Genomic DNA, 25,670 nt, shown 5'->3' on the forward strand with positions numbered 1-25,670 from the left:
TCATGTGAAAATAAGTATAATAACTTTCTATATTAAGAAAGTGAATAGGTAAATCTTATCTCTAATTTTGATTTTTATTTTGAAACTTTCTATTAATAATAAGTTTTATGTGAATTTTAAAGTGACCAACCAGGAAAATAATACAGCAAAATACTTATTTTGATTTTTGGTCTTGACGGTATATACTAATAATATTTTGTAGAAATGTACAACAGTGCGTTATCTATCCTAGTAGTAAAGGAGTTGATCTATTAGCTAAGGGGCACGTATTTAAATTCTGCGACAATCAGAGCTGTATCTATGAGAATCTGACAAAGTTAGGGAGGGGATCACAACAAATTTTCTTATAGGGGGCAACTAGAAACTCGCTACAATGGCTGAGAATAACATATTTAATCTAATTTTATATCTAAATATTTCAATCTTGGGCCAAGAAAAGATATAGATGATTAAACCTAAGGTACAATCAAAGGTTTTTATAATCCATATAGTCATTAACACAATGAAAGAACGACTCTTATTCTAGGCCACAGATGGAGCACACAATCAATGTGACGATGTTGCAATGGTGAACTAGAGTTGCGACAAGCAAGCCAAAAGAGGAACTTGGTCTTTTCTCGAAGGTATAGTTGATCCAATGCTATAATTAAGGTTTCATATTAAGATCATGTAAATCTTTTTTGTTGTAGCGGATCAAAGAGTATCAATTCTTAGTAATGTAAGTACCACATATGTGAGCATACCAAACAAAGACTATTTTTATTGCGGTTGAAACTGCGACTTTTGGTGAGTTCGGTGATGATATTATTAGGGAGTTGTGTATAAAAGTGGTGGATCTGAGGTGGTGTTGTAAAGTAAAAATGTTTAATTGTTATATTTATGTCATTGATATGTACATACACAACAATAGCAACCAAGGGACCAAGAGAAGTATAGAGGATATACCAAAAAGAAGAGGATCGTGACCCATACCTCTAATCATACTCATATTTTAGCTCATTTTTGGCACTAGTAATATAATCCCAATGGAGGAACATGTAGTGGAAGAAAGGGAGAGTAAACGGGCACCAAGAAAGAATTATGCCTATGAGACTTGGACTTGAAACAGAGGATCCAAATTGAGTTTATGAGTCACTTTATATGTACATTCTTAATTACCATAACTTGTCTATGAATCACTTTATATGCACATTCTTAATTACCATAACTTATAACTTCTTTATCTGATGAATTCCAGAGCTTATCTGACAGGTTTTGTGCTTGAAATAATGCATTTTCATTCTAGGTTTTCGCGCTTGCTATTTCCTAGGGTTTCCGACTGCGTCAGTTGGCATCAAAACATGTTTTCTCATATTTTTTTCGTAGCTTGACAACCATGGCGGATCAACCAACGACTAGAGCATATATTGAGGAAATTGACGCGACTTTTACTATAACTCTAACTGCTTTGATTGAGCAAATGGAAAATTTTAAAAAATCAGGTGAACAACGGTTTTGACTATTTGGAAAATGTGAAATAAAGTTTTTTTTCCTAAAAAGCTTGATGATTAATCTCTAAATGTCTGAAATTATTAATTTGACGTGAAAGTAGATCCATGTTCATGCTTTGAGTTTTGTCATTCCTCTATTAGACTTGAATTGAGATCCGCTTAAGTGGTTTGACATTTAGGTTTGTGCAAATGATTAATTACTCTCCTTTTATTTTGTGCAGGTGATTGAGTTTACCTCCCTACAGTTTATGATATCTGGAGCTCTTTTGTGCCTGAGGTCGCTGTATAATTCGGATCGTTAGTTTGATTTTGTTTTCCTTGTTTTTTCCTTCTATTCCTTTGTGGTTTGATTGTTTTAACTCTTCTTTGTTGTTGTTTTGTCTTCGACTTTTGTGGAGCTTGTTGCTCTTGCAAACCACTAATGTTGTTTGTTTTTTTTTCTACCATTTATAAACTTTAGTTTGTATTTATATATGATTTATGTTTTTGCTATTAAAAGGTGTTTAAAGTATCCACGAGGCTTGTTATACTTTTTTATATCTTTCACAAGATACAAGTTATGAAAGTTATATTGAAAACCAACCATAAAAATTTTCACCAAACCCCTTAAGTAAAAACCTAAAAATTGAAATGTTAAAAGTTAGGCATACTTAAGCATCGAATAGTTCCATCATTTAGCTTTTAGATTGGCTCATTAGGAAAGAAAGTGATGGGATTTAGAATTAAGTGCATTGAAATAAAGGGATTGGGTAAGGGCAATAGAGTGCGTAGACAATAAGATGAAAGAGATGTTTTTCTTACTACCTTATCCGAAAAGGAAACTCTTGGACACACTTTTATGCTCTTCTTATGAATGTGACCAATTGAAGGCTTCAATTTGCATCACCAATCATATACACCACTTATATATATGTCCAATAATTCTTGTTAGAATTTAAAAATATGACATGATCGATCTGAGCAAAAACTAACATCAATTACATGTGTCCATATTCTAGTGCTATAAGTAAATGGTGGCCAAATTAATAATTTAATGGTGGCCAAAATTGGTCAGAAAAAAATGTGACTAGATGAAATATGAGAGGCTAATAAAGAAAGAATAAAAAAGTTGTACTCAAGTATAAAGGGTAGGTTATTAACTTATATGAGTAGGATTCCACCATTTTGGTGCACAAAAACTCAATCATTCATTGGCCTTGCAAATGCATAAGATATTTTAAATTATTTTTAAATAATACTATATAATACAATCTTAACATAGATAATATAAAATACCACCTACCAATCCATATTTGATTATAATGATCAATCTGCTTATTAATTAAGATATATAGTAGTTTGGAAGAGTTTTACAGACAAACTATCTCACAGTATTCAAAATTTGTCATAATTAAACTGTAGTTAAATAATATCTCATAAAAATTATATATCACTCTTAAACTATGATAAAGTAGAGTCACGGTTTGTTTTTGCATAGTTAAACAGAAGTTAATCTACAAAATACTTCTAAAACTCTACACAAAACCTACAAAAACTTTAAAAAATACTCTCTTAATTTTTAATTAATCGAGTATAAAATATCATCAAGCAATCCATATTTGCCTATAATGATTAATCTACTGATTAATTAATATAGCCCTCTTTAGAGTCTCTAAGGCAGATTGTCTCACAGAATTTAAATTTTGATATAGTTAAACTTTGGTTAAATAATATTTCATAAAATATATCACTCTTAAACTATAGTAAAATAGAGTTATCGTTTGTTTTTGCGTAGTTAAACTGAGATTAACCTAAAAAATTCATTCAAAAACTATACATAAGACTTACAAAAAGTTTAAGAAATTTAAGAAGACCCTCTTAATTTTTAATTAACCAAGTATAATTCTCATTTTGAATTTTGATTCACTAATTATAGTTAAGTTGATGAAAATTAAAGTCAAGCTAACCAACTTAGGGCAATATTATTATATTACAACCCTACATATCTAACTTTCATTGGACATATTTATTTAATAAAAACAAAGTGCAATGCTTTCACCAACAAAAGAATAAAGAAAGTGAAAGAAAAAAAAGTGCAATTGATGATACGTAATAACTTGTTGTTCATTGATTAGAAGAGTCAAAAGTTTTGGCTATGGTTTGAGGGGAGACAAAAGAGTAACATCAAAGTTGAGTTTGCAATTCTAAAAATGGCTAAACCAAATTGTTATGGCTTTTTCAATGCGTCGAGTTCTTATTGGCTTAGAGAATAAGAATTTTAGGGTTTATGATATTTTTATTGATAAAGAATGGTTGAGAGTGAATGATTCATGGTTATTCTTATCTATATTTTTGTAGAGTGAGGTAAAGTAATATTGGTGGCAGTAAAAGTACTCATTCACTATTTGTCCTCTCTTTGAACTCTGCTCAAACACCTATCATTGCACGGATGAATCAATTCATCAAAATCCTTCAAAGTTCAAACTACTCAATTTGACCTAATCTACTATATTGACAAAGTATTTTAAAATTGATCTTTAAATTTATTAATTGTTAATCAAATTCGTCAATATGTTCGTATTAAAAGGAAATATTAATTTGATAATACGAGTGAGCGGATTAAAAAATATATATAACGAGTATCATCTAAGTACAACTGGAACGATCGTAGAGACTAATCACTTAGGTTAGAAAAAAATCTAAGGTACTAACTACAAAGACTACTCTTTTGAGAAGAACGGTAATGATCGACATTAATGTAGATAGGGGTGGCAAACACATATTTCGCCCCGTATAAGTCCGGCTAACAAGAATTCGTTAAAAAAATCAGAGCAAAGCAAGGTAGGCATAATTCACTGTGCGGACCTAAAACCTTATAGTCTTAAAGGCTAAAAGTTGCATAAATTAATGTTAATGGCCAAGCCCACAAAAACCTGAAGAAAAAAAAAATGAAAACGGTGTGAGACGGGCATGCATGTCTTACATAAAGGTTAAAAGTTTAACAAAATTTTGTTAATGCTCGCGCTCCGAAAAGCTCACAAAAATCAGGACGGATACATTAGAGGGTGAAGATCTAAAAGTTTGATCCACCCTATAAAAAATATGAGCAAAATAGGAATATGTCTTATTAACGGACTTTTTTTGCCATCTCTACCTATAAAAACTAATCTTTTTAGATGGAAAGGAATGCAAGGGACGATGAAACCGCAGAGATAAATGCAATTTATAGCAAAGCTCTCTTTCAATAAATTAGACATCATAACTGTCTTTGAAGACGTGTAAGACAGATTTAAATTTACCAGAGTTAAACATAACTAAATAGAGTCTTATAAAATATTTGTCACATTAAATTGTAACTAAATAGGATTTTTATTTATTTTTGTATGATTAAATTGTAACTAATAATTTACACAGAATCTCCAAAAATTTGAGTAGCTTTTGTTAGACAGAATTGATTTAAGTTTAAATTAAAAACATGTGTATTAAAAGTAAACTTGCATATCATCTCAGACACCATAATGGATGGTACAAGATATGTAATGGCAAATGCACTAGTATCTGTCTGTGATTAAAGTTTGAATGTCTTATATCATCATGATTTTTCAGAATTATCATCAACAGTGTCAGGTAGAGAGAGAAATACAAAGACTTGGTGTAAGAACAAGTCAACTAACATTAAAGATACCTATGATTTAACTACTTCTATTACACAATGTTTTTGTTTTCAAGTAACAACAGGAACCATGGAGTGTGAGATAGGGTTTCACGGGCTCATTACATATATACAGTGTGTTCCAAACTGTGTTGTCAAGAATTAAATTAAACGAATCTTAATGATAAAAGTTTAAAATAAACTATTGTTAGATCACGAGAGCATTAAGAGATTAATGTCTAGAATCATGCATTAAGAAAAAACTTTTGACTACAAAGAACAATATATAATTTTTTAATACTATAGCCGATTTTATAAGTCAAGTTAGATTCAACAAAAAATTTTAACATAGTATCAAAGTCTATATAAAATTTAGTAATTCAGAGTCAAACTCTAAATATTCAGTATTAAGTTAGACACGGCCTTTACTGTAAAATTTGAAAATTTTGTATAAAAATTGAATTAGACACGACCGAAACAAAATAGTACAATGATCTTGACATAGGACCACGGATTGAACATTTAGTTATTGGATTTATTAATTTTTTGAGTGAATGGTGATAGAAGGGGACCATAGTAATTAAAGTAGAAAACACACAAAAACATAAGACATTGGATCAAATTTTTCTTTGGTTCCCTATAGACATGTCATTGTCATGTTTAATGATGTGTGGTGAGGAATACGTGTTCGTTTTGCTGTTATATATATACACCATAAACCATAAACCACTCATCCATTTTTTGAGAGAGAGAAAGAGAGAGAGAATGGAGAGAGACATAGAGATGAAGTTATCATCAAAGTTTAAGAGAGTTTGTGTGTTTTGTGGTAGTAGTCCTGGTAATAAGACTAGTTATAAAGATGCTGCTATTGAACTTGGAAGAGAATTGGTAAATTACTACTTTAGTCCTTATTCTATATAAATACATATACATCAATATGGCTTTTGAGATTTTTTTGTATTTTGATATGATACAAGGTTTCAAGAAATATTGATTTAGTTTATGGAGGAGGCAGCATTGGTTTGATGGGGTTGATTTCTCAAGCGGTGTACGATGGTGGTCGACATGTAATCGGGTGAGTCGAAATTCTGACTATTTTATCATTTTCTTGATCATATTTCATGCATGTTTAAATTGACAGTAAATTTATCAGAATCACGGTTTCATTATAATATCGTCAAATTTGCTATGATATTATCGAATTTCAAATTTGCTATGATATTATCGAATTTCAAACATGCATCGTAGATATTTTATTGGCCTAACTTTTTTTTTTTTTTTCAGAGTGATTCCCAAAACACTTATGCCAAGAGAGGTAATGTTAACTTATTTTGGAAGCATTTATCAATCTTCATTTCGAAAAATATAAAAAGAAAATGACTATACTAGAGTTAGCTTAATAATTTTAAGTCAATTTCAACCATGCTTTTGTTATCTCAATATCTAAATTTCAACTTGTATTTATGTGAAAAAATGCAAGTTGTGCTTGCATGTTTTTTTTCTCTCTAGTATACACCATTTTGCATTAAGTGTTAAATTACAAACGTATCCATCAATATACACGTGTCAATCTAGGGTTGCTTATTCTTCTGAACTATTTTGTCATTCTCTCCATGTTCTATCTTACACTCTTCATATTCTCCTTGGCATTATTCCTTTTCTATATTCTCTATATTCCTCTTGTTTCTTCCCAAACCAAACAAATATCTTACAATACTCTCTAATCTCGTAATAACCGTCGTATTTGATTATTTCACGTAAATAACTGTCATATTTGATCATTTCACACAGATATATTTGATTCGCGGACTTTATAAGTTTACTATTGTTTGAGTGATAATTTGGTATATGTGATATGGTGCAGCTTACTGGAGAAACAGTGGGAGAAGTGAAAGCAGTAGCTGACATGCATCAAAGGAAAGCTGAAATGGCTAGAAATTCTGATGCTTTTATTGCTTTACCTGGTTGGTACACTCTACTTTCTAGCTCCAATATTTTTCACATGGATAATGTTATTAATCTTTAATTCATGATGGATTAATTTAAGGGACCTTGTAAACTAATAGTACCTTTTTTTTCTCTTTTTATTTTAGGAGAATGTAAGTCATTTCTTTGATAGTATTGAACAAAATTTACACATGTCAATTGCAATTTAGTAAATTTTTTTTTTTAAATTAGAGGGAAAAAAGTAGATAATCTTAAAGTTATTAGGTAAAATAACTTTATTAAATTAATAATAGAATAAAAGATGTTAAATGCTTTTTATTTATTTATTTTAATTTTGTTGGAATGCACTTAAATTTTAGTTGGAATTTGCGAAAGTGTTGCAAATTTCCTTTAAACTAAGAATAAATAAAACTTTATGAAAAGATTGATTAAAAAGTTCTACCATAAGTGGGGTATAGTCTAGTCTTTGATGAAAAGACCATAAAATGTCCAAAAAGAATTTTTTAAATTTACTTTGATTATGCATTAATTATCACATGACAAACATTCTAAGACCAGATATTAATTTAAAAAGGTCAAAAGTAATAAAGATTAGAAAAGTCATTTGTGGAAAAAGACGAAAGTGTACTAAGATTTAGGTTCATTCAAATATTAATTGGACTCATATGGATTTAGGTGTATTAGGTGTGTGATTTGGATTTTTTTTCCACATCACCTAATTTTGAAAATTATTTATATTTTTTTTTCTAAAGATCACTTTAAATTATGTTTGGTGTCAGTTGAGAAATGCGACACCAAAGAAGATAAAATAAAATTTTAAATTAAAATATTTAATAAAATTAATAATTTAAGATATTGATAAATGTAAATTATGACAAACAAAATATTTTTAAAAACTAAAGTAATATTTAATCTTTTTATTTATGATAATGATGGTATAAATAGTAGTAAAACAATATATTATAAATTATAAGCTAAAATCTTATTTGAAGTTGCAAGTAAAAAAAAACACTATAAATTATTTTTAAAAAAATATTATAAACACGCAAGAGAATTATATTTATATAAAAAAAAAACTCGACTTTATTCATGTGAGATTATAGCATAAACTAGTGGTGCGAACTTGCAAAACATACTCTTGTACATTTTTAGATTGGTATAATCAGTTGGCTTATGATTCAGTTTCTAAGTTTTTTTTTTAAATTTTTATAATATATTGATGTAAACAAATTGATATTTATAATATATTTTTAATTGTATGTTTTTACAATGATAAACTTAAATAATATTTTATACTTAAACATGGGCAAAAAATTATTATTTTTTGTCATACTAACTGACATGGACATTGCAAGTGGTTTATCCACACAGGCCCAAAGAGATAGGGGCCCATAATATTGGCAGCTTTCCCAGTCTTGATGAAATCTTTCATGAGCTTAGCCACAAAAACAAAACACTTCATAGTTCATAGTCTAATTTTATTTATTAAAAAAGAATAAAATACATATTTTCAAATCCTTAAGAATAAAGGTTTATTTGTCTTCATTCCATTATCTAGGAGGGTTTCCACATATTGTCTAAAAGAATAATTTCATCACAATGTCAGAAAAAATGTCTTATTCATATATTATTATATAATTATTTTTAAAAACTGTGGAAATGGCACAGTTTTGTAAAACAAAATGTAAAATTATTCAATATTGAAACCATTTAGTCTATTTGTAGTGACATTTTTTAAAGGGTTTATATTTATGTGCATGAAGGTGGCTATGGTACACTTGAGGAGCTTCTTGAGGTGATAACATGGGCTCAACTTGGCATACATGATAAACCAGTAAAGATTTTAATTCTACACAAATGATTTCAATTCTCAACTTGGCATATATCTTTCCCTTTTAAGATATTTTTTGTTTGTTTTTGAAGGTGGGATTGCTAAATGTTGATGGATACTACAATTCCTTTTTGTCTTTCATTGACAAAGCTGTGGAGGAAGGATTCATTAGCCCCACAGCTCGTCATATAATTGTATCTGCCCCAACACCAAAAGAACTTGTCAAAAACATGGAGGTAATTCTATTCTATCTGATATTTTTATAATCGGTCGATCCAACCAATTCAAATTATGATCCGAATGTCTCACCGGTTCTTTTGGTTCTTTGCTCTTGTAGGAATATTTCCCACAGCATGAAAGAGTTGCCTCAAAGCTAACATGGGAAAGTGATCAGCTAGATTAGATGGAGTGGAGAACAATTGTTAGTCAGAATGTGAGACAATTCATGGGAATGATATAGTAGAAGATCATAATTTCATGGAGCCAGGGTTTTTGTGTGCTCTTACATTTCCTTGTTAGTGTAAAACTAAAGATTTGGAATCTAGCTATCCATGCTAACTACTATATGCTCAATGTCAATTCTGTTTGTTTTTTCAGACTCCATTTGTTTACTTCAAAGAGAAGTTGAGCACATAATTAAAGTGTCTAAAAGTTATTACCAAGTAACATCACACAATTTAAAGAACAATCCTAAAAGTTCATCCACAAGTAGTTATAATATCTACGACACACTATAAAACAGTCTTCCCTATAACTTATAGCATGGTAACCTTTGACGCAAGGTATGAATCTATTGGTCGAAATTCATTGAGATGTAGTTGCACAACAATACAAGGTACACAATGCTTTAATGACCATCAAGTGTTGCCAATGACTCATTAAGGAGTCTTCGAGCTTCTTCTCTCCTCCTAAAAAGAAAAGAAACACAGGTTTAACAAAGGGCAGAATCATTGCGTCTATCAAATTTCGTGAACTATACAATCTCAAATTTAGACTAATCAAGATTCCAAAGAATTATAGTCATTTTATTTATATACAGCAAATGTAACTTACCGATACACTAGATATTGTCTTTCAAATTATGGTAAAGCACAATGTGAAATGCTCTATGATTTCTGGTTGTCAAAGTAAAATAACTGTACTTCATTAGAAAACATTTGGCAACATAAATCATCACATGAATGACAGGTGATGTTTCCAATTTCCGTTATCAATTAGAACTACATCATTAAAAATTCATGAAGTTTTTAATATTCCTTCTACTGTTAAATGGAAAAGTGCATGTTGCTGAAACATGAAAAAGATGATGTGATTGTGTAACAGTAAACTATATGCATTAAATTTTATTTGAACATAAAACTCTAGATTCTAGAAGGAAATAATATAATCTACTCTTTCAATAAAATAAAACCCTGGTAAGCAAGCAGCCATGGGTGTACGAACCTACGACGGAGGACCTTGTTTGAAAATTAGTAAGGCTTTGCAAATGTTATCTTCTCTTGTATTTCTGTTTTAGGGGACATATAAATATGATTTCCCTAAATCGGTTAGGTATCTTTTCCATTCTTAGAAGTGTTTACTAGTTTACCCCGTGTGAAGAGATTAGAGTCTCTTGTGTATCTTTCACCATTTTCAATCAATAAACTAACAGGGACGAATAAACTTCCTTTTTGGCATTGCTTGCTCGAAGAAACCTACACTGGCCTTGAGTGGATATTGGAGCAGTGGGTACAACCAGAAAGAATGAACTGACTCATGGATACAGAAATCCGGGAAGGTTGGCAGCATACCAACAAAAATTGTAAAAGGTTCTAAAACCATAGACAAGGACATTAAGAAAAATATCAGGAAATGTGCATACCTTTTAATGTCTTCCACAGCTTGTTTACGGCGCTCTATCTGAAGTTCCAAAATGTGAATCAAAGTTGCTCTAGCCTATAAAATAAATACATGATATAATGAAAATTTCAGAAAAGGGAAAAAGACCAAAAGCATCCAAATCAAAGGCGGGTACATATAATTATAACTGTCTAGAATATTGTTTACCTGATGAGGACGCAGGGAATTTAAAAGGTGGTGTAAATTTTTGAACAAGGTTGAAATTTCTTCAACTCTCCTTGCATATTGTGATGGTCTCTCAATAAGAATATCAGCAAGCTCCAAAATGTGTAGTTGCAATTCTCCATTAAGTGATCTCAGCTCCTTCTTGAAATCTATGGAAGGTAAGATGTTAATTATAAGAGGTAATATTTTATCTAGTAGCAACACCATGTTTTGTAAATAATTCAGTATTTTTTTCACTCACAAAACTATAATGTTAATAATCCCTAAAAGATCAAGCCCACAAGTCTAGACTATACAATTACATTAGAGGGTACAATGTTTGTTATACCCAAAATCACTAAATGAAAAAATGTCTCAACATAAATTGAAGGAGGCTAATCAAAAGAAGCATTTATATAGACAAGAAAGTGGGAAGATTGAGACCGGGGGGACAACATCTTTTACTAAAGTGCCGCTATAGCAGCTATTCGACAACATCTTTTACTAGCTTATCATTGAACAATAGTGATTTGTTCAAATACCACTATGTTATAGTGCCGCTATTTGACAACACTACTGAGGATAAGAGTGAAATACATAACATAAAACTCCAACTATTTGTAACTCATATGGCCAGCCACTTCATAACATTTTGAAATTAAATTGAGCATAAAAAAGTTGAAGATAGCCTACCAATATTAGGTCCCTTGGAATAGAGTTGGCGAACACCTTGTTCTTCCAAGCTTGGTAGAACATCACTAGTCTATGTAAAAATAAATAAACAAAATATTAACACTATGATCATGCCACAGAGGTTTCTGCATAAAATCTCACAGATAAATATATACTTTCAGAAAATTGCATCTCAAACCACTAAGAAGAAACCATGTTTTACATGACTGAGCACAATCTGATCTTGAATATAAATAACAACAAATCCAGTTTTTGCGGTGCAGAATATGGGAAAATCTTAACTACATAACCCTATTTAATGATATCACGTCGGACAAGAAACTTCTCCATTTTTTAAGTATATTGGGCATTATAGATGGCACCTATCACAGCCCTAAAAAATGGGATACCAAACAACTAGATAGTAAACAGAACTCGTGTTTAGATGACGATATTATAAACAGATTTTGAAAGGAAACTTTAACGAGAAATCGTTGGAGCTTCTGCCATCAACCTCGCGGATTTAACCATTCTCATAACTCTGAGCAATATCGTCTCGAATAAATATTTGTCCAGATAGTAATAAGGACCGCAATAATATCAAAAACACAAGTGTAAAAAACCTCACAGTGTAACTGCCTCCGAAACAAATGTAAGTTCCTTCAATTGGTGGTGGAGGCTCTGGGGCAGACTGAGGGTCTTGCGCGTAATTTTTGTAAAGCCTGTAATAAGGCGGTGGTGGTGGATATGTTGCCGTTGCCATAACAAAAAATCTTCCAATCAAAAACAGTTAAAGATCATACATGCATCTCTACTTCAAGATCTGCATCATTAAATAAAAATCACAAAGTGTTAAATTGTGTTTAGTTTTTGATGAAATTCAATCTTCATGTATTTCATCAAAAACTGGAATGGGAGTTGCAAAACAGCATTAAAATTCAATCCAAATTCATTTTTTGCCATTTGCATATATATAGACATACTGGAATCATTTAGATATGTGGTCTCTTAGATGAATTTGAAAAGTGTAGATTGAAGCTGCCGAGATTTTCCTAATTATGATAGTTCTAACTTTGATTACATCAAATCTGTTATATGGTTTGACCTAGCTAAATAATACGATCTTAAAACTATTTAGATCAAAGATGTAATAATATTCACATATGCATGTATGATCTTCAAAGTCTCAACTCAATTTTGCTTTTGCCAATCTGTTGACTCATATTAAATCTAAGGGTGATTCATGCTAGTCAGTTAGAATGGTGAAGGGAATAATTTTCTTAGGAGCTTATAATGTTCGGTATCTGTGTTCAATAATCATGATGTATGGTTGGAAATTCTATCTAACACCTTCTATGAGTGGAAGAAAATTGAGGAAGCTGCTGCAAACAAAACATTAATTTGAGTTTTTCTCTACAATCTTCCAGATACAGGGTTTAAACTTTAATTTGAAGAATCAACACTTGTATTAAAGGATATATTTATTGCAAACGCTTTAGATAGGATGGTAGCAAATGAAGCATGAATAGTTTAAGGTTAAAGAATCAATACTTGGACCAAAGAATAGATTTTTAAAAAACATTTTAGATAAGGTTATAGCAAATGAAGCATGATTAGCTAAGGGTTTAGGCTCGAAACCCTAAATCTTACATATAGAGGGTTTAAAGAAACAAAACTTGGACTAAAAGGAAAGATATTTTAGCATTTGAGATATAGTTGTAGCAAATGAGCCATTAAATAGTTTAGGTTTTATAGTTTATAAACCCTAAATCTTAAAGATATAGGGTTAGAAAAATCAGCAACTCCTGGACTAAAGGATAGATTTTTTTCACGATTTCGATAAGGTTTTAGAAAATGAAGCATAAATAGTTCATCATTTCCAGAATGTAATGGAAATACTAGAAGAAAAAACCTAACTTTCAAGTTTTGAAAAAAAATTCTTTGAATTGTAAGAACATGATTACAATCTTTTCGAAATCGAAATTGTTAGCATAAGATCGTGATCAAATTCATATGAATCCTATAATTAAACAATCAAAAATCAAAAAGTGATGAAAGTTTGATTACAGTCCACAAAAATTCAGAAAGTGCAAGGAACGTTGGAGTGAGAAGAAAATGACTCACTTGACAGAGTTGTATAGATGGAGGGACGGTCGCCGGTGTGATGTCTGCGGCTGAGCAGAGGACAGAGTGATGTGCTGGGCAGCTGCCGGCGGTGGTCGAGGCGGAGAGTGATGGAGACGAAGTGAAATCGAAAGAGAGCTACGAAATCAGAATTTATTACTTTTTCTATTTGTTTATTAGGAAAGTAAATTCAGAATACAAAATAATAAGAAAACACGATAGATTAGCAAGTATGATTTTTTTTTCGAGATAATAGCTATTTTACCCTCAATCATAGCCTATATATGGGCGAGGTTTAAAAACTTACTCTCGTAAAAAAAAAAGTTTGAATTCATTTTCAGTGTTTTGTCCCTTCAAAAATTTAATTATTAAAATTATTGACGTGGTAATTATTTTTTTTAATTTATTTTTAATCATATGACGGATTTAGTTAAATTTATTTTATTATTTTTAATAATGTGACAGACTTAGTTGAAATTTTTTATTTTTATAAATTATTTTTATTGACATAACAAGCTTAATTAGAATTTTTATTTATTTTTTATTTATTTTAATTTCATTTGACATATTTTATTATAATAATTTCATAAAACATGTTTATTAATTATTTATTTAAGTCCTTATGTTTTAATATATATTTTACTATTATTATTAATAATAATATTTTATTAACTAATATAATAATGTTAATATATTTATTTAGGTCTTTATGTTTTAATATAATATATGTTTTATTATTATTATTAATTAATAATATTTTATTAATTAATATATTAACATTAGTATATTACATGAATTACATATTTATCGTTAGTATTTAAACTATTGTTACATAAATATTTAAAAAATATTAAATATTATTGGTATTTAAAAATGTTAATATTTAAATAACTTTAAATATTTAAATTACTAATTAAAAATAACATTAATAAATTAGTTTAAATTAATTTATTAAATTAGTTTAAAAGCTACATTATTATTTTAAAACACAGCCTATGAAACATGACTAACAGTATTTTTTCAAATATAGCATATAAAATATGACTAAATTGATTTGGTTCAGTATTTTTTAAATTAGTTTATAAAACATAGCCTATAAAACATGACTAAATTAAATTTGTTTATGTAGTTAAAAATAAATCAAATTAAAACTAAATTAAAATAAAATTAAACTAATTTAAATTAAAACTAAATTAATTTATGTTATAATAATTTAGTTTATATTAATTTAGCTTAATTTAATTTAATGTATTTTAGTTTAATTTATTTTATATTTTATAATTTAATGTAATTTAATTTAGCTTAATTTATAATTTAGTTTATATTTTAAAATAAATATTAATTGTAACAGTATTATTAATAATAATGTTAACTACCATTAACTAATAACTATAATATAACTATTATATTTTAACTAATATTACCTAGTAACTATAATATAACTATTTATTTTAACTAATAACTATAATATAACTATTATATTTTAACTAATATATTTTATAATTTAATTAATTAATATATTAACTAATTTATTTTATAAATTAATTAACTAATATATTAATTAATAACGTTAACAATAATTAACTAGAATATTAAAATATAAATTAATTAATATATTAGTTAATAAAATATTATTATAATATATATATACTTAACCCAAGAATTAGGACAACAAATGTAAAATTGTGGTGCCCTAACTAAGTCATGTGTTCAATATCCATGGGAGACTAAAAATTTAGCTTGTTTGTCAAGTCACTAAAAATAATTTTAAAAAATAAAAAATTTCAACTAAGTCTGCCACGTCAGGAAAATCTTTACTTTTTTGTTAAAAAAATTACATGTTATGGTCCTTTTAAAATTATTATACACATAGTTTTAGTTCCTACAGTTAAACCGATGTATATTTTATAATGATTATTTTACAAACATGTTTAGAACATTATAAAAAGTTCCTCGAAAAAAAGAACTTCAAAATTTAATTTCTAGAAATTTGCATTACTTTTATCATTATTTTTTAAAATTTAAAAAATTCATATTTAATTCTTCTCATTTTATAAAACTTTATAATTTTGTAAAGAAATATTTTATAATATTTTAAACAAGTATTAAAAAAACTATTTAAAAATTTAAGAGTAATTAAACAGTTTTCAAAATTTTAAAAAATAGCAGGGACTAAAATTAAATGCATAAAAATTTTATAGGGACTAAAATATGTCATTTTTTTAATCGGAACTAAAAATGAAATTTAAGATATTTATAAGGACCAAAAACATACTTAACCCTTAAAATAATCTTTGTGTCTTCTTAGAGGTCATTGGCCAAAATTTTAAAAAAAATTAAATATCTTCAAAATTCAAATATATATTAATGAACTCACTATAACATATTTTTTAGAGAAATTTTCAAATATGCATACCCGAAACAGCATTTTTTTTTCAAAATCAAGGGAATTTCGAAGATGCATCTCCGAATCCACCCATAATTTAAGTTTAGTAGATCTCGGAAATGCATATTTGAACCTGTTTTAAGTATATATTTAGCGCGACATAACCCCCATTCTTCATTTGCAGTCAACTCTTCCATTTTATTCACAAAAACTCTTAATCCTTCATTTTGAGCAACTTATTGAAGCAAGTTTTTACGATACTTTGACAAAGTAAGTGTTATCCAAGCAAGTGTTTATTCAACTTATTTCATCAAGTTTCCAAAAGCTCATATTTTGAGTAAGTTTCTTAAATCATTTGTTGTACATCGTAGGGATGGCAAGCAGACGAATCTGAGTCAACGGGTGAAAACCAGAATTGACTGGGTTTGAGTTCGGGTGTCACCCGATATTTCGAGTGCGGGTTTGGGTAGTGTGAAACCTGCACCCAAAATCCAAAATTTCACCCGCTTATATATATATATATATATATATATATATATATATATATATATATATAGTTGTGAGAAAATTATAGGAAAAATGTATTTTATGTGTTTTGCTGCGGGTTTGGGTTTGGGTAAAAAATTCTGAACCCAACGGGTGTGGGCGTGGGTGTTATTTTGCAACTCGAACAGCCTTTGGATTTGTGTTCGGGTTCCGATTTCAGGTGCGGGTTTGGGTAGTGTGTGTGACAACCGGATCGAACATCAACTAGATTTAAAATCAATGAAGTCGCCATCGATTATTTATTTATCACAAAAAATGGGAAAGGAAAACATCGACTAAAACCTAAAGGGTAAAACAAACAAAAGGTCTTACGACCAAGAGAAGAAGGTAAGGGTGTCGGTTACACAAGGAGAATGGATTAGCACTCCTCACGTCCGTCGTACTCGACGGGATCTTCTCTTATTAGTCTAAATCTATGGGTGTTATCTAAAAATCTAAAACTAAAAGCTAAAGGGAAACGCTCGAAAAAGAAAGAGAAAAGAAACACGGGGAAAAGAGAAATATTTACAAAGATGTGCTCGTTCGAGCCCCACGACTCGATGCCTACGTATTCCTTTAAGGAATCAGAGCAGCCGTAGTTCGGTTTACAAATTTTTGTATGTTTTGTGTTTTTTAAATGAACGATGTTAAACGTCGCATTCCACTGCTGCTCGACCTTTGGAGACTTACACAATTGTCGTGGAAAAGAATTAACATGTTCTTAAAAGGAAAATAAAAATGTGATTGGTTGGTATTTTTTGATGTAGATAATGGTGAATCAAATCCCAATGCAACGATATCCACCCTTCTCTCCTTTTTAAGAATATGAAATTTTATTAGGTATTTTAAGTGTTTTTTTTTGTTGGGTATTTTTTTAAAGGGAAATGTGAATAGTGGTTAATTAAATCCCAATGCAAGGATGCTCACCCTTCTCCACTTTTGAATAATTATTAAGTGTTTTAAAAGTTGAAAAGAAAAATAAAACTAAAACTAAAAGACGATGGGAGAATTCTAAATCCTGAAATTATGTTAAACTAATCCTACCTAAAATTGAGAAATTAAAGGACTAATCTAATATTTTTGGGTTTTAATAAGGAAAATAAAGTCTAAACTAAAAAACATGTTTTTGTATTTTTAATAATATTATGAAATAAATAAACAATCAAAACTAAAGAATATCACTTAAAACAAATAACATAAAAACCAACACACAAAGGCTAAAATAATTAAAAGGAAGGTGTGAATAGAAGGGAATTCGGTGGGCTTAAAGAGGTTGGCCCAGGGCAAACCACAAATAGCCATGACAGGGATTTAAACATCAGCATGATCTACGACATCCAACAAGCATTCACAGCATTATCATAATCAAATCAGAGAAAATAAATGCAAGATTGGTGTTAGAAGTTACCACTCCGAATCCACTTAAGCGTTTTAGGTCGGTGTTGTGCGATTGGAGGATCAGAACTGCGAGCGTCGTGTTGACTCGGAGGTTATGTTGTGTGAGTCGTTGTGGTGATGAAGCTCGGTGGATTTTGTGGTATGAAGGATCCGTGAAGCCGTGATGCGTATGAAGTTGTGGTTCAGCTTTGCTTTTGACAGAAAATGATGCTGAGTGTTGAGGTGAGTCACGGTTTGTCCTATACAAGTTTCATGGTGAATGGTGAATGGTTTATGTGAGGTAAGTTAATGAGATGATGCCGTGAAGGTTTAAAGTGTATTGCAGAATCAGTTTGAGAGCAAAAAGCTGTGAATCTATAGGTTGGTTTGAGTGACAGCCGGTCCTGATTTTTAGAGGTCCAAGGTAAATAACAAAATTGGACCCTTAAAAAAATCTATAATATAAGAAGGGAAATTGTTCTGGAAAACACTCAAATACCCTTCCTTCTAATTTTGCCACCTCTCTAAAATGGGGGCAATTTTGGTCATAAATTTACTTTTTTCAACTAATGATGTCATATAATTGACTTCCAATTGTATAGTTGTTGTTTTGTGCCTTTGTTATTTAGGAATGAATGAATTGATGATGTCATATGGGGAACTACAACTTAATGGTTACTGAAAAAGTATATCTTTTTGAATTGGCAAATAGCTGTATCTCACTATCTTAAATTCAAATTTTCAATTTCTTCTCTCTCTCAGTCCTTTCTCTCATTCTCTCTCTCTTCCTTTCTCACTTTCTCTCTCACGTTTCTTCTCTTCCCTTTCCTTTTTCTTTCTTTCTTCTTTACAAACCGGATGGTACTCTATGATACTCTTGGAGCGTTTCTGGTATGTCCACGGAAACTTACGGAGCTTCGAAACTACTGAAGATGTTGTAGTTATTGTATGTCACTCTTCATGTTAGGGTTTGTGGTGAATTTTGTGCAGGGAGGATTTGGAGTATATAAAGGTATGTTCTGAGTATCGGTTATGAAATTTCTTCGATTTGTGTCGGTTATGAAATTTCTTCGATTTGTATCTGTTTCTGAATTGTTTGGTTTTGTGTTTAAAATTAGGGTTTTGGTTTTGTGGCTAGGGTTCAATAACGGGAAAATTACGGTTTTAATTTTATAGACTTATCATCGGTGTTCGGTCGAAGAGGTTGCCGGTGAGTATTCTGAAACAAGTTTGATTTCAACCTTTATTTTCGATTTGCCAACGAAGTGACATTTTTTTTGTTTGCTTACAATGTTTTGTTAATTATTTTTTTGATGAAGGTTTGAACGTTGTTGCTGTTTTATTGTTATAGTGTCCACAAAATCAATGTTTTGTCGTTGTTGGTCGTAAACAAGGTTGGTCCTTCGGTTTGTTGATTCAAACAAATCATATATTGATTGCATTAATTGTTGTTGAGGTACAACTTTGAAACTGTCTTTGCAGCATCTTTGAAATTGCCTTTAATGGTGGGAACATATTCGGTGTCGGCTTTGCTTCGTCAAGTGCATGTTGGGAATTTTCGTAAGCTTGCTATCTTGACTGATTTTTTTTCTGATTTGCTCTCTCTTCACATTTCTCATTCTTTCTTTCTTTGAAGTTGTCTCTTCCTCTTCTTTCTTCATGTTCTTCTGCTCTTTTGATTCGATTTCAAGCGAAGAAGATGGAAATTTATTTATGGTTTGTGGTATTGTTTCACACGAAGAGTTTATGGCGGCAGATCTGAAGTTTTCGACGATTTCACAGCGCTCGATTTTGCGGTGGTAGCTTTGTCCCCCGATCCTATCATCTCACTCAACTTATTTGTGGATCTACACTTTGATATGATGCGTTGTTGGTTAGTTTATGGTTTCAAATCGTTTTCTGTTCTAAAATTTCAGGTTTTTTCCAATTTGTTTTTAGGGTTTTTGTTACAAGCTTTTAGAACTGACTGGTTGATAAAGAAGTAATTTTTAAGAAAAATGTGATTACCTTTAGATGATGCTTTGGAATGTCATGTTTTGATTTTAGGGTTTTTGTTACAAACTTTAGCATCTTCTTTGTTTAACAAAAGTTGGTTACATAATGATGCATAAGATTTGTATTTATGCAGGTTGGCATTTTTGGCAGAGGTTGGTTATTTACCATGGTTGATGTTCTGAATGTGAATGTGGTTCATCATATAGTTGGATATGTATAAAATTGGTTTACTTTAATTTCTACTTTGTTTAGATTCAACTTTTGCTTTATTTTACCATGGATATCAATGTTTGGCTTGATGTTTGAATACTCAAGGATAGCTTGGAGAATGAAGGATGCAGGGCATGGTTCAGTTTAGAACTGGACTTGAATTGACTTAGTGTAGGTATGAATATGCTGAACTGGACTGGTTTTAATGTGAGCATTTTTCTGTTATGTAGCAGGTCTTGAATGGCATACATATGGTGCGATGACGGTTTTAAATGCGCTTTGGTTTGGATGTATGGTAAGGTGTATGGACTGATATGATGGTAAGGTGTATGGACTGTTTTTACCCTTTAAAGGTATTTGACAAGTTCTTGAATGTTTCAGATTCTGAATTTCTTACCTAAAGGGGCTCGCTCTCTTCTTGCGCAGCCAATATTACAAGTTTCTATGGAGAGTGCTACCGATTCGCAAACACCGGCGGGATTTATTCGGCTGGTCTCGACCACGAGATATGCATTTAACGTCAAAGGCAGAGCCTGGATTGCAGCTGTGGCCAACAAGCTTAGAGGTAAATAGCATTATCAAGTTGTGAATGATTTTTCATTTTCATGTTTCTGTTAAGATATTTGAAATTATGTTATTAAATTCTGTTGTAAATAGCACATGTTCAAATCATTTTATTCCTATAATCATGGAATTTGGTTGCACACACTTTATCATTAACCTCTGCCATGTGTGTTTTAAGCCAAACTTCAATTCGATTTATACAGGTAAGTTGAAGAGATAGAAAAGGAATGTGTTGGTAATAGTTGAAGCAGGATGGTAAAATACACATCTTTGATATCATACTTGGAAGTGTAATTATGCTGCCACTTGATATGACGGTCAGAAAGATGCAGTTGCAAAATCATATAAAAGGAAACTGTCCATATTTTGTTTCTGTTGTTAAAGAAGTTGATTTGTATAAGTTTGATCCATGGCAGCTTTCTGATACTTCCTTTTTTCACTTATAAATAATTTCTTTTGTTACTTTTCTTTCTAATTGCATATGAATAATATGTTTTTGGTGATGTATGCAGAAATGGGTTATCACAGTGAGAAAGAATGGTACTTTTTCTCTCAGGGGGATCGAAAATACTCGAACAGTTCCCGGCCTAACCGGGTTGCCGGAAGTGGTTACTGGAAGGCTACCGGAGCTGATAAACCAACTGGGAAAGTGAAACCAATGGGGATACAAAAAGCACTGGTTTTCTATGCCGGTAAAGCCCCCAAAGGAGTGAAAACTAATTGGATTATGCATGAATATCGTCTTGCCAACGTTGATAGGCCCGCCAGCAAGAAAAATAATTTAAGGGTATGTTTAGTGTCCAATTAAGTTTAATTTTTCAAATTATTGTTGGTGATGTCGAAGTGTCTGGAAATGTTTCATAGAATTTTTTTTATCTGATTTTAGTTTGATTTTTTATTTGCAGCTTGATGATTAGGTATTATGTAGAATTTACAAAACAAGAAAGGAAAGATTGAGAAATTCAACACGAGTCTGGTTTTCTCGCTGTATGTGACTAGGCTTTCTCACAAATTTCTGACCAATTTCCGTTAATGCCATTGTAGGGAACTCTTGTCCATCAAGAAAATGCTGAACTCCATAAAAAAATGGACTTCATTCAGAAAGAAAATGCAGAGCTACAGAAGAAGGTTTATGAAGCAAGGAGTACAAATGAAGAAAATGTGGCATCGAATCTTTCATGCACTATCAATGGATATGATTTACATGCGCCGATCAGTCTTCAGCTAAGGCAACCACAGGCTCAATACAGTGAACCCGCAACCATGAAATTATGGTATTCCCTCGAACTAATAATATATTGCATATAGATCCAGTTTCGCTATTTTTCTTTAGAAACTAAACGCTTAAATTCTGCACCAGATTACAGCTGCATTCCTAACAAGCTGTCATGAACCAGTTCAAATATATAGCAGCCTAGCAGGTGGTTTTAGAATTTTGTTCTCTAGCAGCTGAGATATTATTGTATGAAATCTATAGATTAATTATAGAATCAACAAATGCATCTAATATTTGTATCAATTCCTCTTTCTAATTTAAATTCTCAAACTTTCCTGATATGTTATACTACTGATCATTTTCAGTTGTGATCAGTTGAAATTACACTTTAAACACTAAAACTCAGTGTAGACCTCTATACCATACCAATATACTATTCACATACATATCTTTATGAGGATATCAACATTACTGTTTCCACAAAAAAAAAACATAATTATAATTTAATATAAGAGCAAAAATGCTATTCATTATAAATAAAATTGTTATTAAGGTTATTCATTAGCCTATTTATTTCAGTATAACGATGAGTTTTCAATTTGAATTATTGATTTTAAATTTTAAGGCAAAATTTTCAATTCACCCTGTTGAATGTGGACTAAATATTTTGTTGAATGTTGACTAAATAGTACTGTTTCCAAAAAAGTTATTAAATACCATGTAATTTTATTTTCAAAAACTGCTTATAATTTATTTTGAATAAAAAAATTTATGTACTTCAAACATTAATTTTGTTCTCATTAATGTATTTTTTATAAACAACAATTATTATTTAGAAAAACAATACGTGTGACCGACCAGAACCGGTGCATACGCACGGGTTTTTATTGACCAATTATAATGGACTATTGTCATGCAATTAGGGGTGTTATAATGTAGTATCATTAAGAGAAACAAAATTATTTAGTATCATTTATATCATATTATAAGGAAAAAAATTAAGAGAAACAAAATTATTTAGTATCATTTATACCATCATTATTATAATATTAATAAAATTTATTATTCTTTATGATATTTATAACTTTTTTAATATACTTTATTATTTATTATTTAACTACACTCATTTCTTTCTCTCCAATTAATAATTAATAGTATTATTTATAAAATAATTATTGTTAGATTAAACCCTAAATAGATAACTATTAAGAAATTTTAATTTTAAAAAAAATAAAAAGTAAATGAAAAAATATATAATAACTTACAAATTTTATATAAAATAATATATATTTTTTCAATATTTCGACAAATATTTTATAAACGACAAATTTGTTTATACGGGAAATTTTTAATTATTTTAAGAAAAATCAAAAATAATTTTAAAAATATATAATTGATTGTAGTGTGTTTGATTATTTTTTTAAAATAGGTTTGATTAGATCTCTAATAAATAATTTTAAATTAAAATTTATACATGAAGACAATTTTATAATTGATTCTAATGTTTTTTTAATTTATAAAATTACTAAAACAAAACAAATAAAAATCAAAGTGACTTTAAGATTTAGAATTTAAAATAACCATTTTATAGTAAATTAAAAATAAATGAATGCTTAAAAAACACGTATACTTTAAAAGTTTGATAAATGTATCTTTAATATTTTTATTGAACCTAATATTTTTATGAAAAATCAAAACAAAAATAATATCTAAATATAGAAAAAATTATTAATTAAAATATTTTTACATACAAACAAAATTATAAGCACATATTTATTATCTCTTCTAAATATGTACAATAAGTTATTGATATATTTTATTGTGATCATTTTGACATTGAATAAGTTATTGATATATTATCTCTTCTAAACTATGCACTTTGTCATTGATAACTTAAATATGTGATCATTTCGACATTGAATACCAAAATATTTGAAAGTAGTAATATAATATTTAATGTCAGATTTACTTTTTTTTCACTTTTTTCTGACATTGAATACCAACTCTCTCCTATGTCACCTCAACAATTATTAATTTCCTCTCAATATTTCTGTCTTCTCTTTTTTCAATTTTAAATTTTTCTTCTTTATTTATTTATTTCAAATGTATTAATATACCTTCTTTCATATTATTATTTTTAATTTATGTTCTCTCCATTTCTAAGTTTACTAACATTTCATCTATATTTTTTTTCCACGAGTTGTTCTTTTGTTTCCAACAAGAAAAAAAGTTATCTATGTTGTTTTTCTTATATTAATTTTTTTGTTTTATTTTTTTTCTTAATTTATAATGTTATTTTTATTATTAGATAAATATTAACTTATATACTATTTTCTTTTTTAGGTTGTTCAATTTGTTTTTCTACAATAGATTTTCAATGTTTCATATTTCATTTATGTGAGACATCATTATATTTTCAAAATTTTGAAGATAATCATGACTTTATTCTATTATTTTTGACTCAACTCCATTACTTCTTCCCAATCAATGCACACTGACATGCACCAAGAAAATAGTTTTCCTTCTCCCAATATTTGCTAAATAGCCTCTTTATGAAGTTTCATCCTTCTCCCAATGTTTGTTGAGTTTGACTGCTATTAAAAATGTTTGTTGTGTTTATGAATTTTTTTAATAAGTTTTAATTGATGAGTTTTGAATTTATTTTTGGTAAATGGTAAAGTTTATATCATATTTAACTCAATTTTTTGTAATATTTATATCTTATTTAATTTTATTTCATTTCTACTTATTTATATTTTTATTCATATTTGTTTATTTATTTATAAATTTTTAGATTGATGAAAGAAATTATTGAAGAGAAACCATTGTTGTCAAAACAATATTTATTTAAAATCATTTTTTAAAATAATTTTTTATTATTGTCAAAACAAAAAAAAAATTATTCGGAAAAAAATACATTGTTGATTAAAATATTTATTTATACGGGGAACAACTATACTATTGATTCAAATACTTCTATAAATAATATCATAACAAAATTATCTTTTATATATATAGAAAAAAATATTACTATTATAAATGGAAACAATTTTACTATTAATCTAAATATTGAATAACAAAAAAATTTATCGATCATTTTTTTCAAATATGTGAAAACATTAAGGGAAAAAAATACTATTGTTATAAACAAGAACAACTTTACTACTGATCTAACTTTAATACATGACAAAAAAATATTATTGTTATAAACAGGAAAAACTTTACTACTGATCTAACTTTATTACATGACAAATGATCATTTTTAATAAAAAGGAGTAACTTACTAATTCAACTTTAGTACGGGAAAAATGAAACCACTGATTCAAACATGTAGTTAGTCAATAAAATTTTATTGTTTTTTTTTTCTCATATCGTAGAAATTATATGAAACAGGAAAAATGAAACAACTGATCCAAATATTGATATCATTTACATTTCATCTTCTAAATAAATAAAAAATAAATAATTTTTTTTATTTTACAATTTAATTTTTCTTTCATTTCATTTTTATTATATATTAAAAACAAATGCGCGTACCATACTAGTACCCGTGCGAATGCACGAGTATCCCGCTAGTAACAATTAATAAAAATATTTAGTTATAAATAATATTAATATTACTCATTTTTAATTTATTATTATAAAATAAATTTAGTAAT

General features: G+C 29.1%; 3 protein-coding genes and 1 long non-coding RNA gene across 7 annotated transcripts; 3 read left to right on the top strand and 1 right to left on the bottom strand.

Moving 5' to 3' along the window:
* Window positions 1-5,853: 5,853 nt before the first annotated feature.
* On the top strand, window positions 5,854-9,495 carry LOC131626505 (cytokinin riboside 5'-monophosphate phosphoribohydrolase LOG1). Its single transcript, XM_058897324.1, has 7 exons — window positions 5,854-6,009; window positions 6,099-6,196; window positions 6,406-6,436; window positions 6,986-7,085; window positions 8,832-8,902; window positions 8,992-9,135; window positions 9,237-9,495. The coding sequence occupies exons 1-7, from the start codon at window positions 5,887-5,889 to the stop codon at window positions 9,300-9,302; spliced, it is 633 nt and encodes a 210-aa protein (XP_058753307.1). The 5' UTR covers window positions 5,854-5,886; the 3' UTR covers window positions 9,303-9,495.
* Window positions 9,466-18,325, bottom strand: LOC131626506 (mediator of RNA polymerase II transcription subunit 7a-like). Of its 3 annotated transcripts, XM_058897328.1 has the most exons (8): window positions 18,058-18,325; window positions 13,739-13,876; window positions 12,243-12,437; window positions 11,636-11,705; window positions 10,946-11,112; window positions 10,761-10,834; window positions 9,953-10,014; window positions 9,466-9,807 (listed from the first exon to the last, which is right to left on the bottom strand). In XM_058897328.1, exons 3-7 carry the CDS (start codon window positions 12,375-12,377, stop codon window positions 9,960-9,962), a joined length of 501 nt encoding a protein of 166 aa, XP_058753311.1. In that variant the 5' UTR covers window positions 12,378-12,437; window positions 13,739-13,876; window positions 18,058-18,325; the 3' UTR covers window positions 9,466-9,807; window positions 9,953-9,959. The 3 variants fall into 3 exon arrangements, with proteins under 3 accessions (XP_058753311.1, XP_058753308.1, XP_058753310.1); XM_058897325.1 differs by lacking the exon at window positions 9,953-10,014 and having other exon boundaries at window positions 18,058-18,324; XM_058897327.1 differs by lacking the exons at window positions 9,953-10,014; window positions 13,739-13,876 and having other exon boundaries at window positions 18,058-18,324.
* Window positions 18,326-18,766: 441 nt separating this feature from the next.
* On the top strand, window positions 18,767-19,588 carry LOC131626498 (uncharacterized). 2 transcript variants are annotated; one of them, XR_009291171.1, is made up of 4 exons: window positions 18,767-19,038; window positions 19,145-19,236; window positions 19,346-19,420; window positions 19,509-19,588. It is a non-coding gene; the product is annotated as an uncharacterized LOC131626498 (long non-coding RNA). The 2 variants fall into 2 exon arrangements; XR_009291172.1 differs by lacking the exon at window positions 19,346-19,420 and having other exon boundaries at window positions 18,770-19,038; window positions 19,509-19,551.
* Window positions 19,589-21,351: 1,763 nt separating this feature from the next.
* On the top strand, window positions 21,352-22,439 carry LOC131626499 (NAC domain-containing protein 102-like). Its single transcript, XM_058897318.1, has 3 exons — window positions 21,352-21,582; window positions 21,840-22,069; window positions 22,156-22,439. Coding segments are annotated over exons 1-3 (360 nt in total). The 5' UTR covers window positions 21,352-21,453; the 3' UTR covers window positions 22,157-22,439.
* The last annotated feature ends 3,231 nt before the right edge of the window (window positions 22,440-25,670 follow it).

The sequence above is a fragment of the Vicia villosa genome, unplaced genomic scaffold (assembly GCF_029867415.1).
Source record: "Vicia villosa cultivar HV-30 ecotype Madison, WI unplaced genomic scaffold, Vvil1.0 ctg.000301F_1_1_1, whole genome shotgun sequence".
Classification (NCBI taxonomy): domain Eukaryota; kingdom Viridiplantae; phylum Streptophyta; class Magnoliopsida; order Fabales; family Fabaceae; genus Vicia; species Vicia villosa.

Excerpts from the sequence above, each read along its gene's own strand:
- LOC131626505 (XM_058897324.1), top strand. The coding sequence starts at position 5,887 with ATGGAGAGAGACATAGAGATGAAGTTATCATCAAAGTTTAAGAGAGTT. Across the intron at positions 6,010-6,098 it reads TTGAACTTGGAAGAGAATTG|GTTTCAAGAAATATTGATTT; the intron begins GTAAATTACTAC and ends ATATGATACAAG. Across the intron at positions 9,136-9,236 it reads AACTTGTCAAAAACATGGAG|GAATATTTCCCACAGCATGA; the intron begins GTAATTCTATTC and ends TTGCTCTTGTAG.
- LOC131626506 (XM_058897327.1), bottom strand. The coding sequence starts at position 12,377 with ATGGCAACGGCAACATATCCACCACCACCGCCTTATTACAGGCTTTAC. Across the intron at positions 11,706-12,242 it reads GTTTCGGAGGCAGTTACACT|ACTAGTGATGTTCTACCAAG; the intron begins GTGAGGTTTTTT and ends ATTTTTACATAG. Across the intron at positions 10,835-10,945 it reads ATTCCCTGCGTCCTCATCAG|GCTAGAGCAACTTTGATTCA; the intron begins GTAAACAATATT and ends TTTATTTTATAG.
- LOC131626499 (XM_058897318.1), top strand. The coding sequence starts at position 21,454 with ATGGGGATACAAAAAGCACTGGTTTTCTATGCCGGTAAAGCCCCCAAA. Across the intron at positions 21,583-21,839 it reads GCAAGAAAAATAATTTAAGG|GGAACTCTTGTCCATCAAGA; the intron begins GTATGTTTAGTG and ends ATGCCATTGTAG.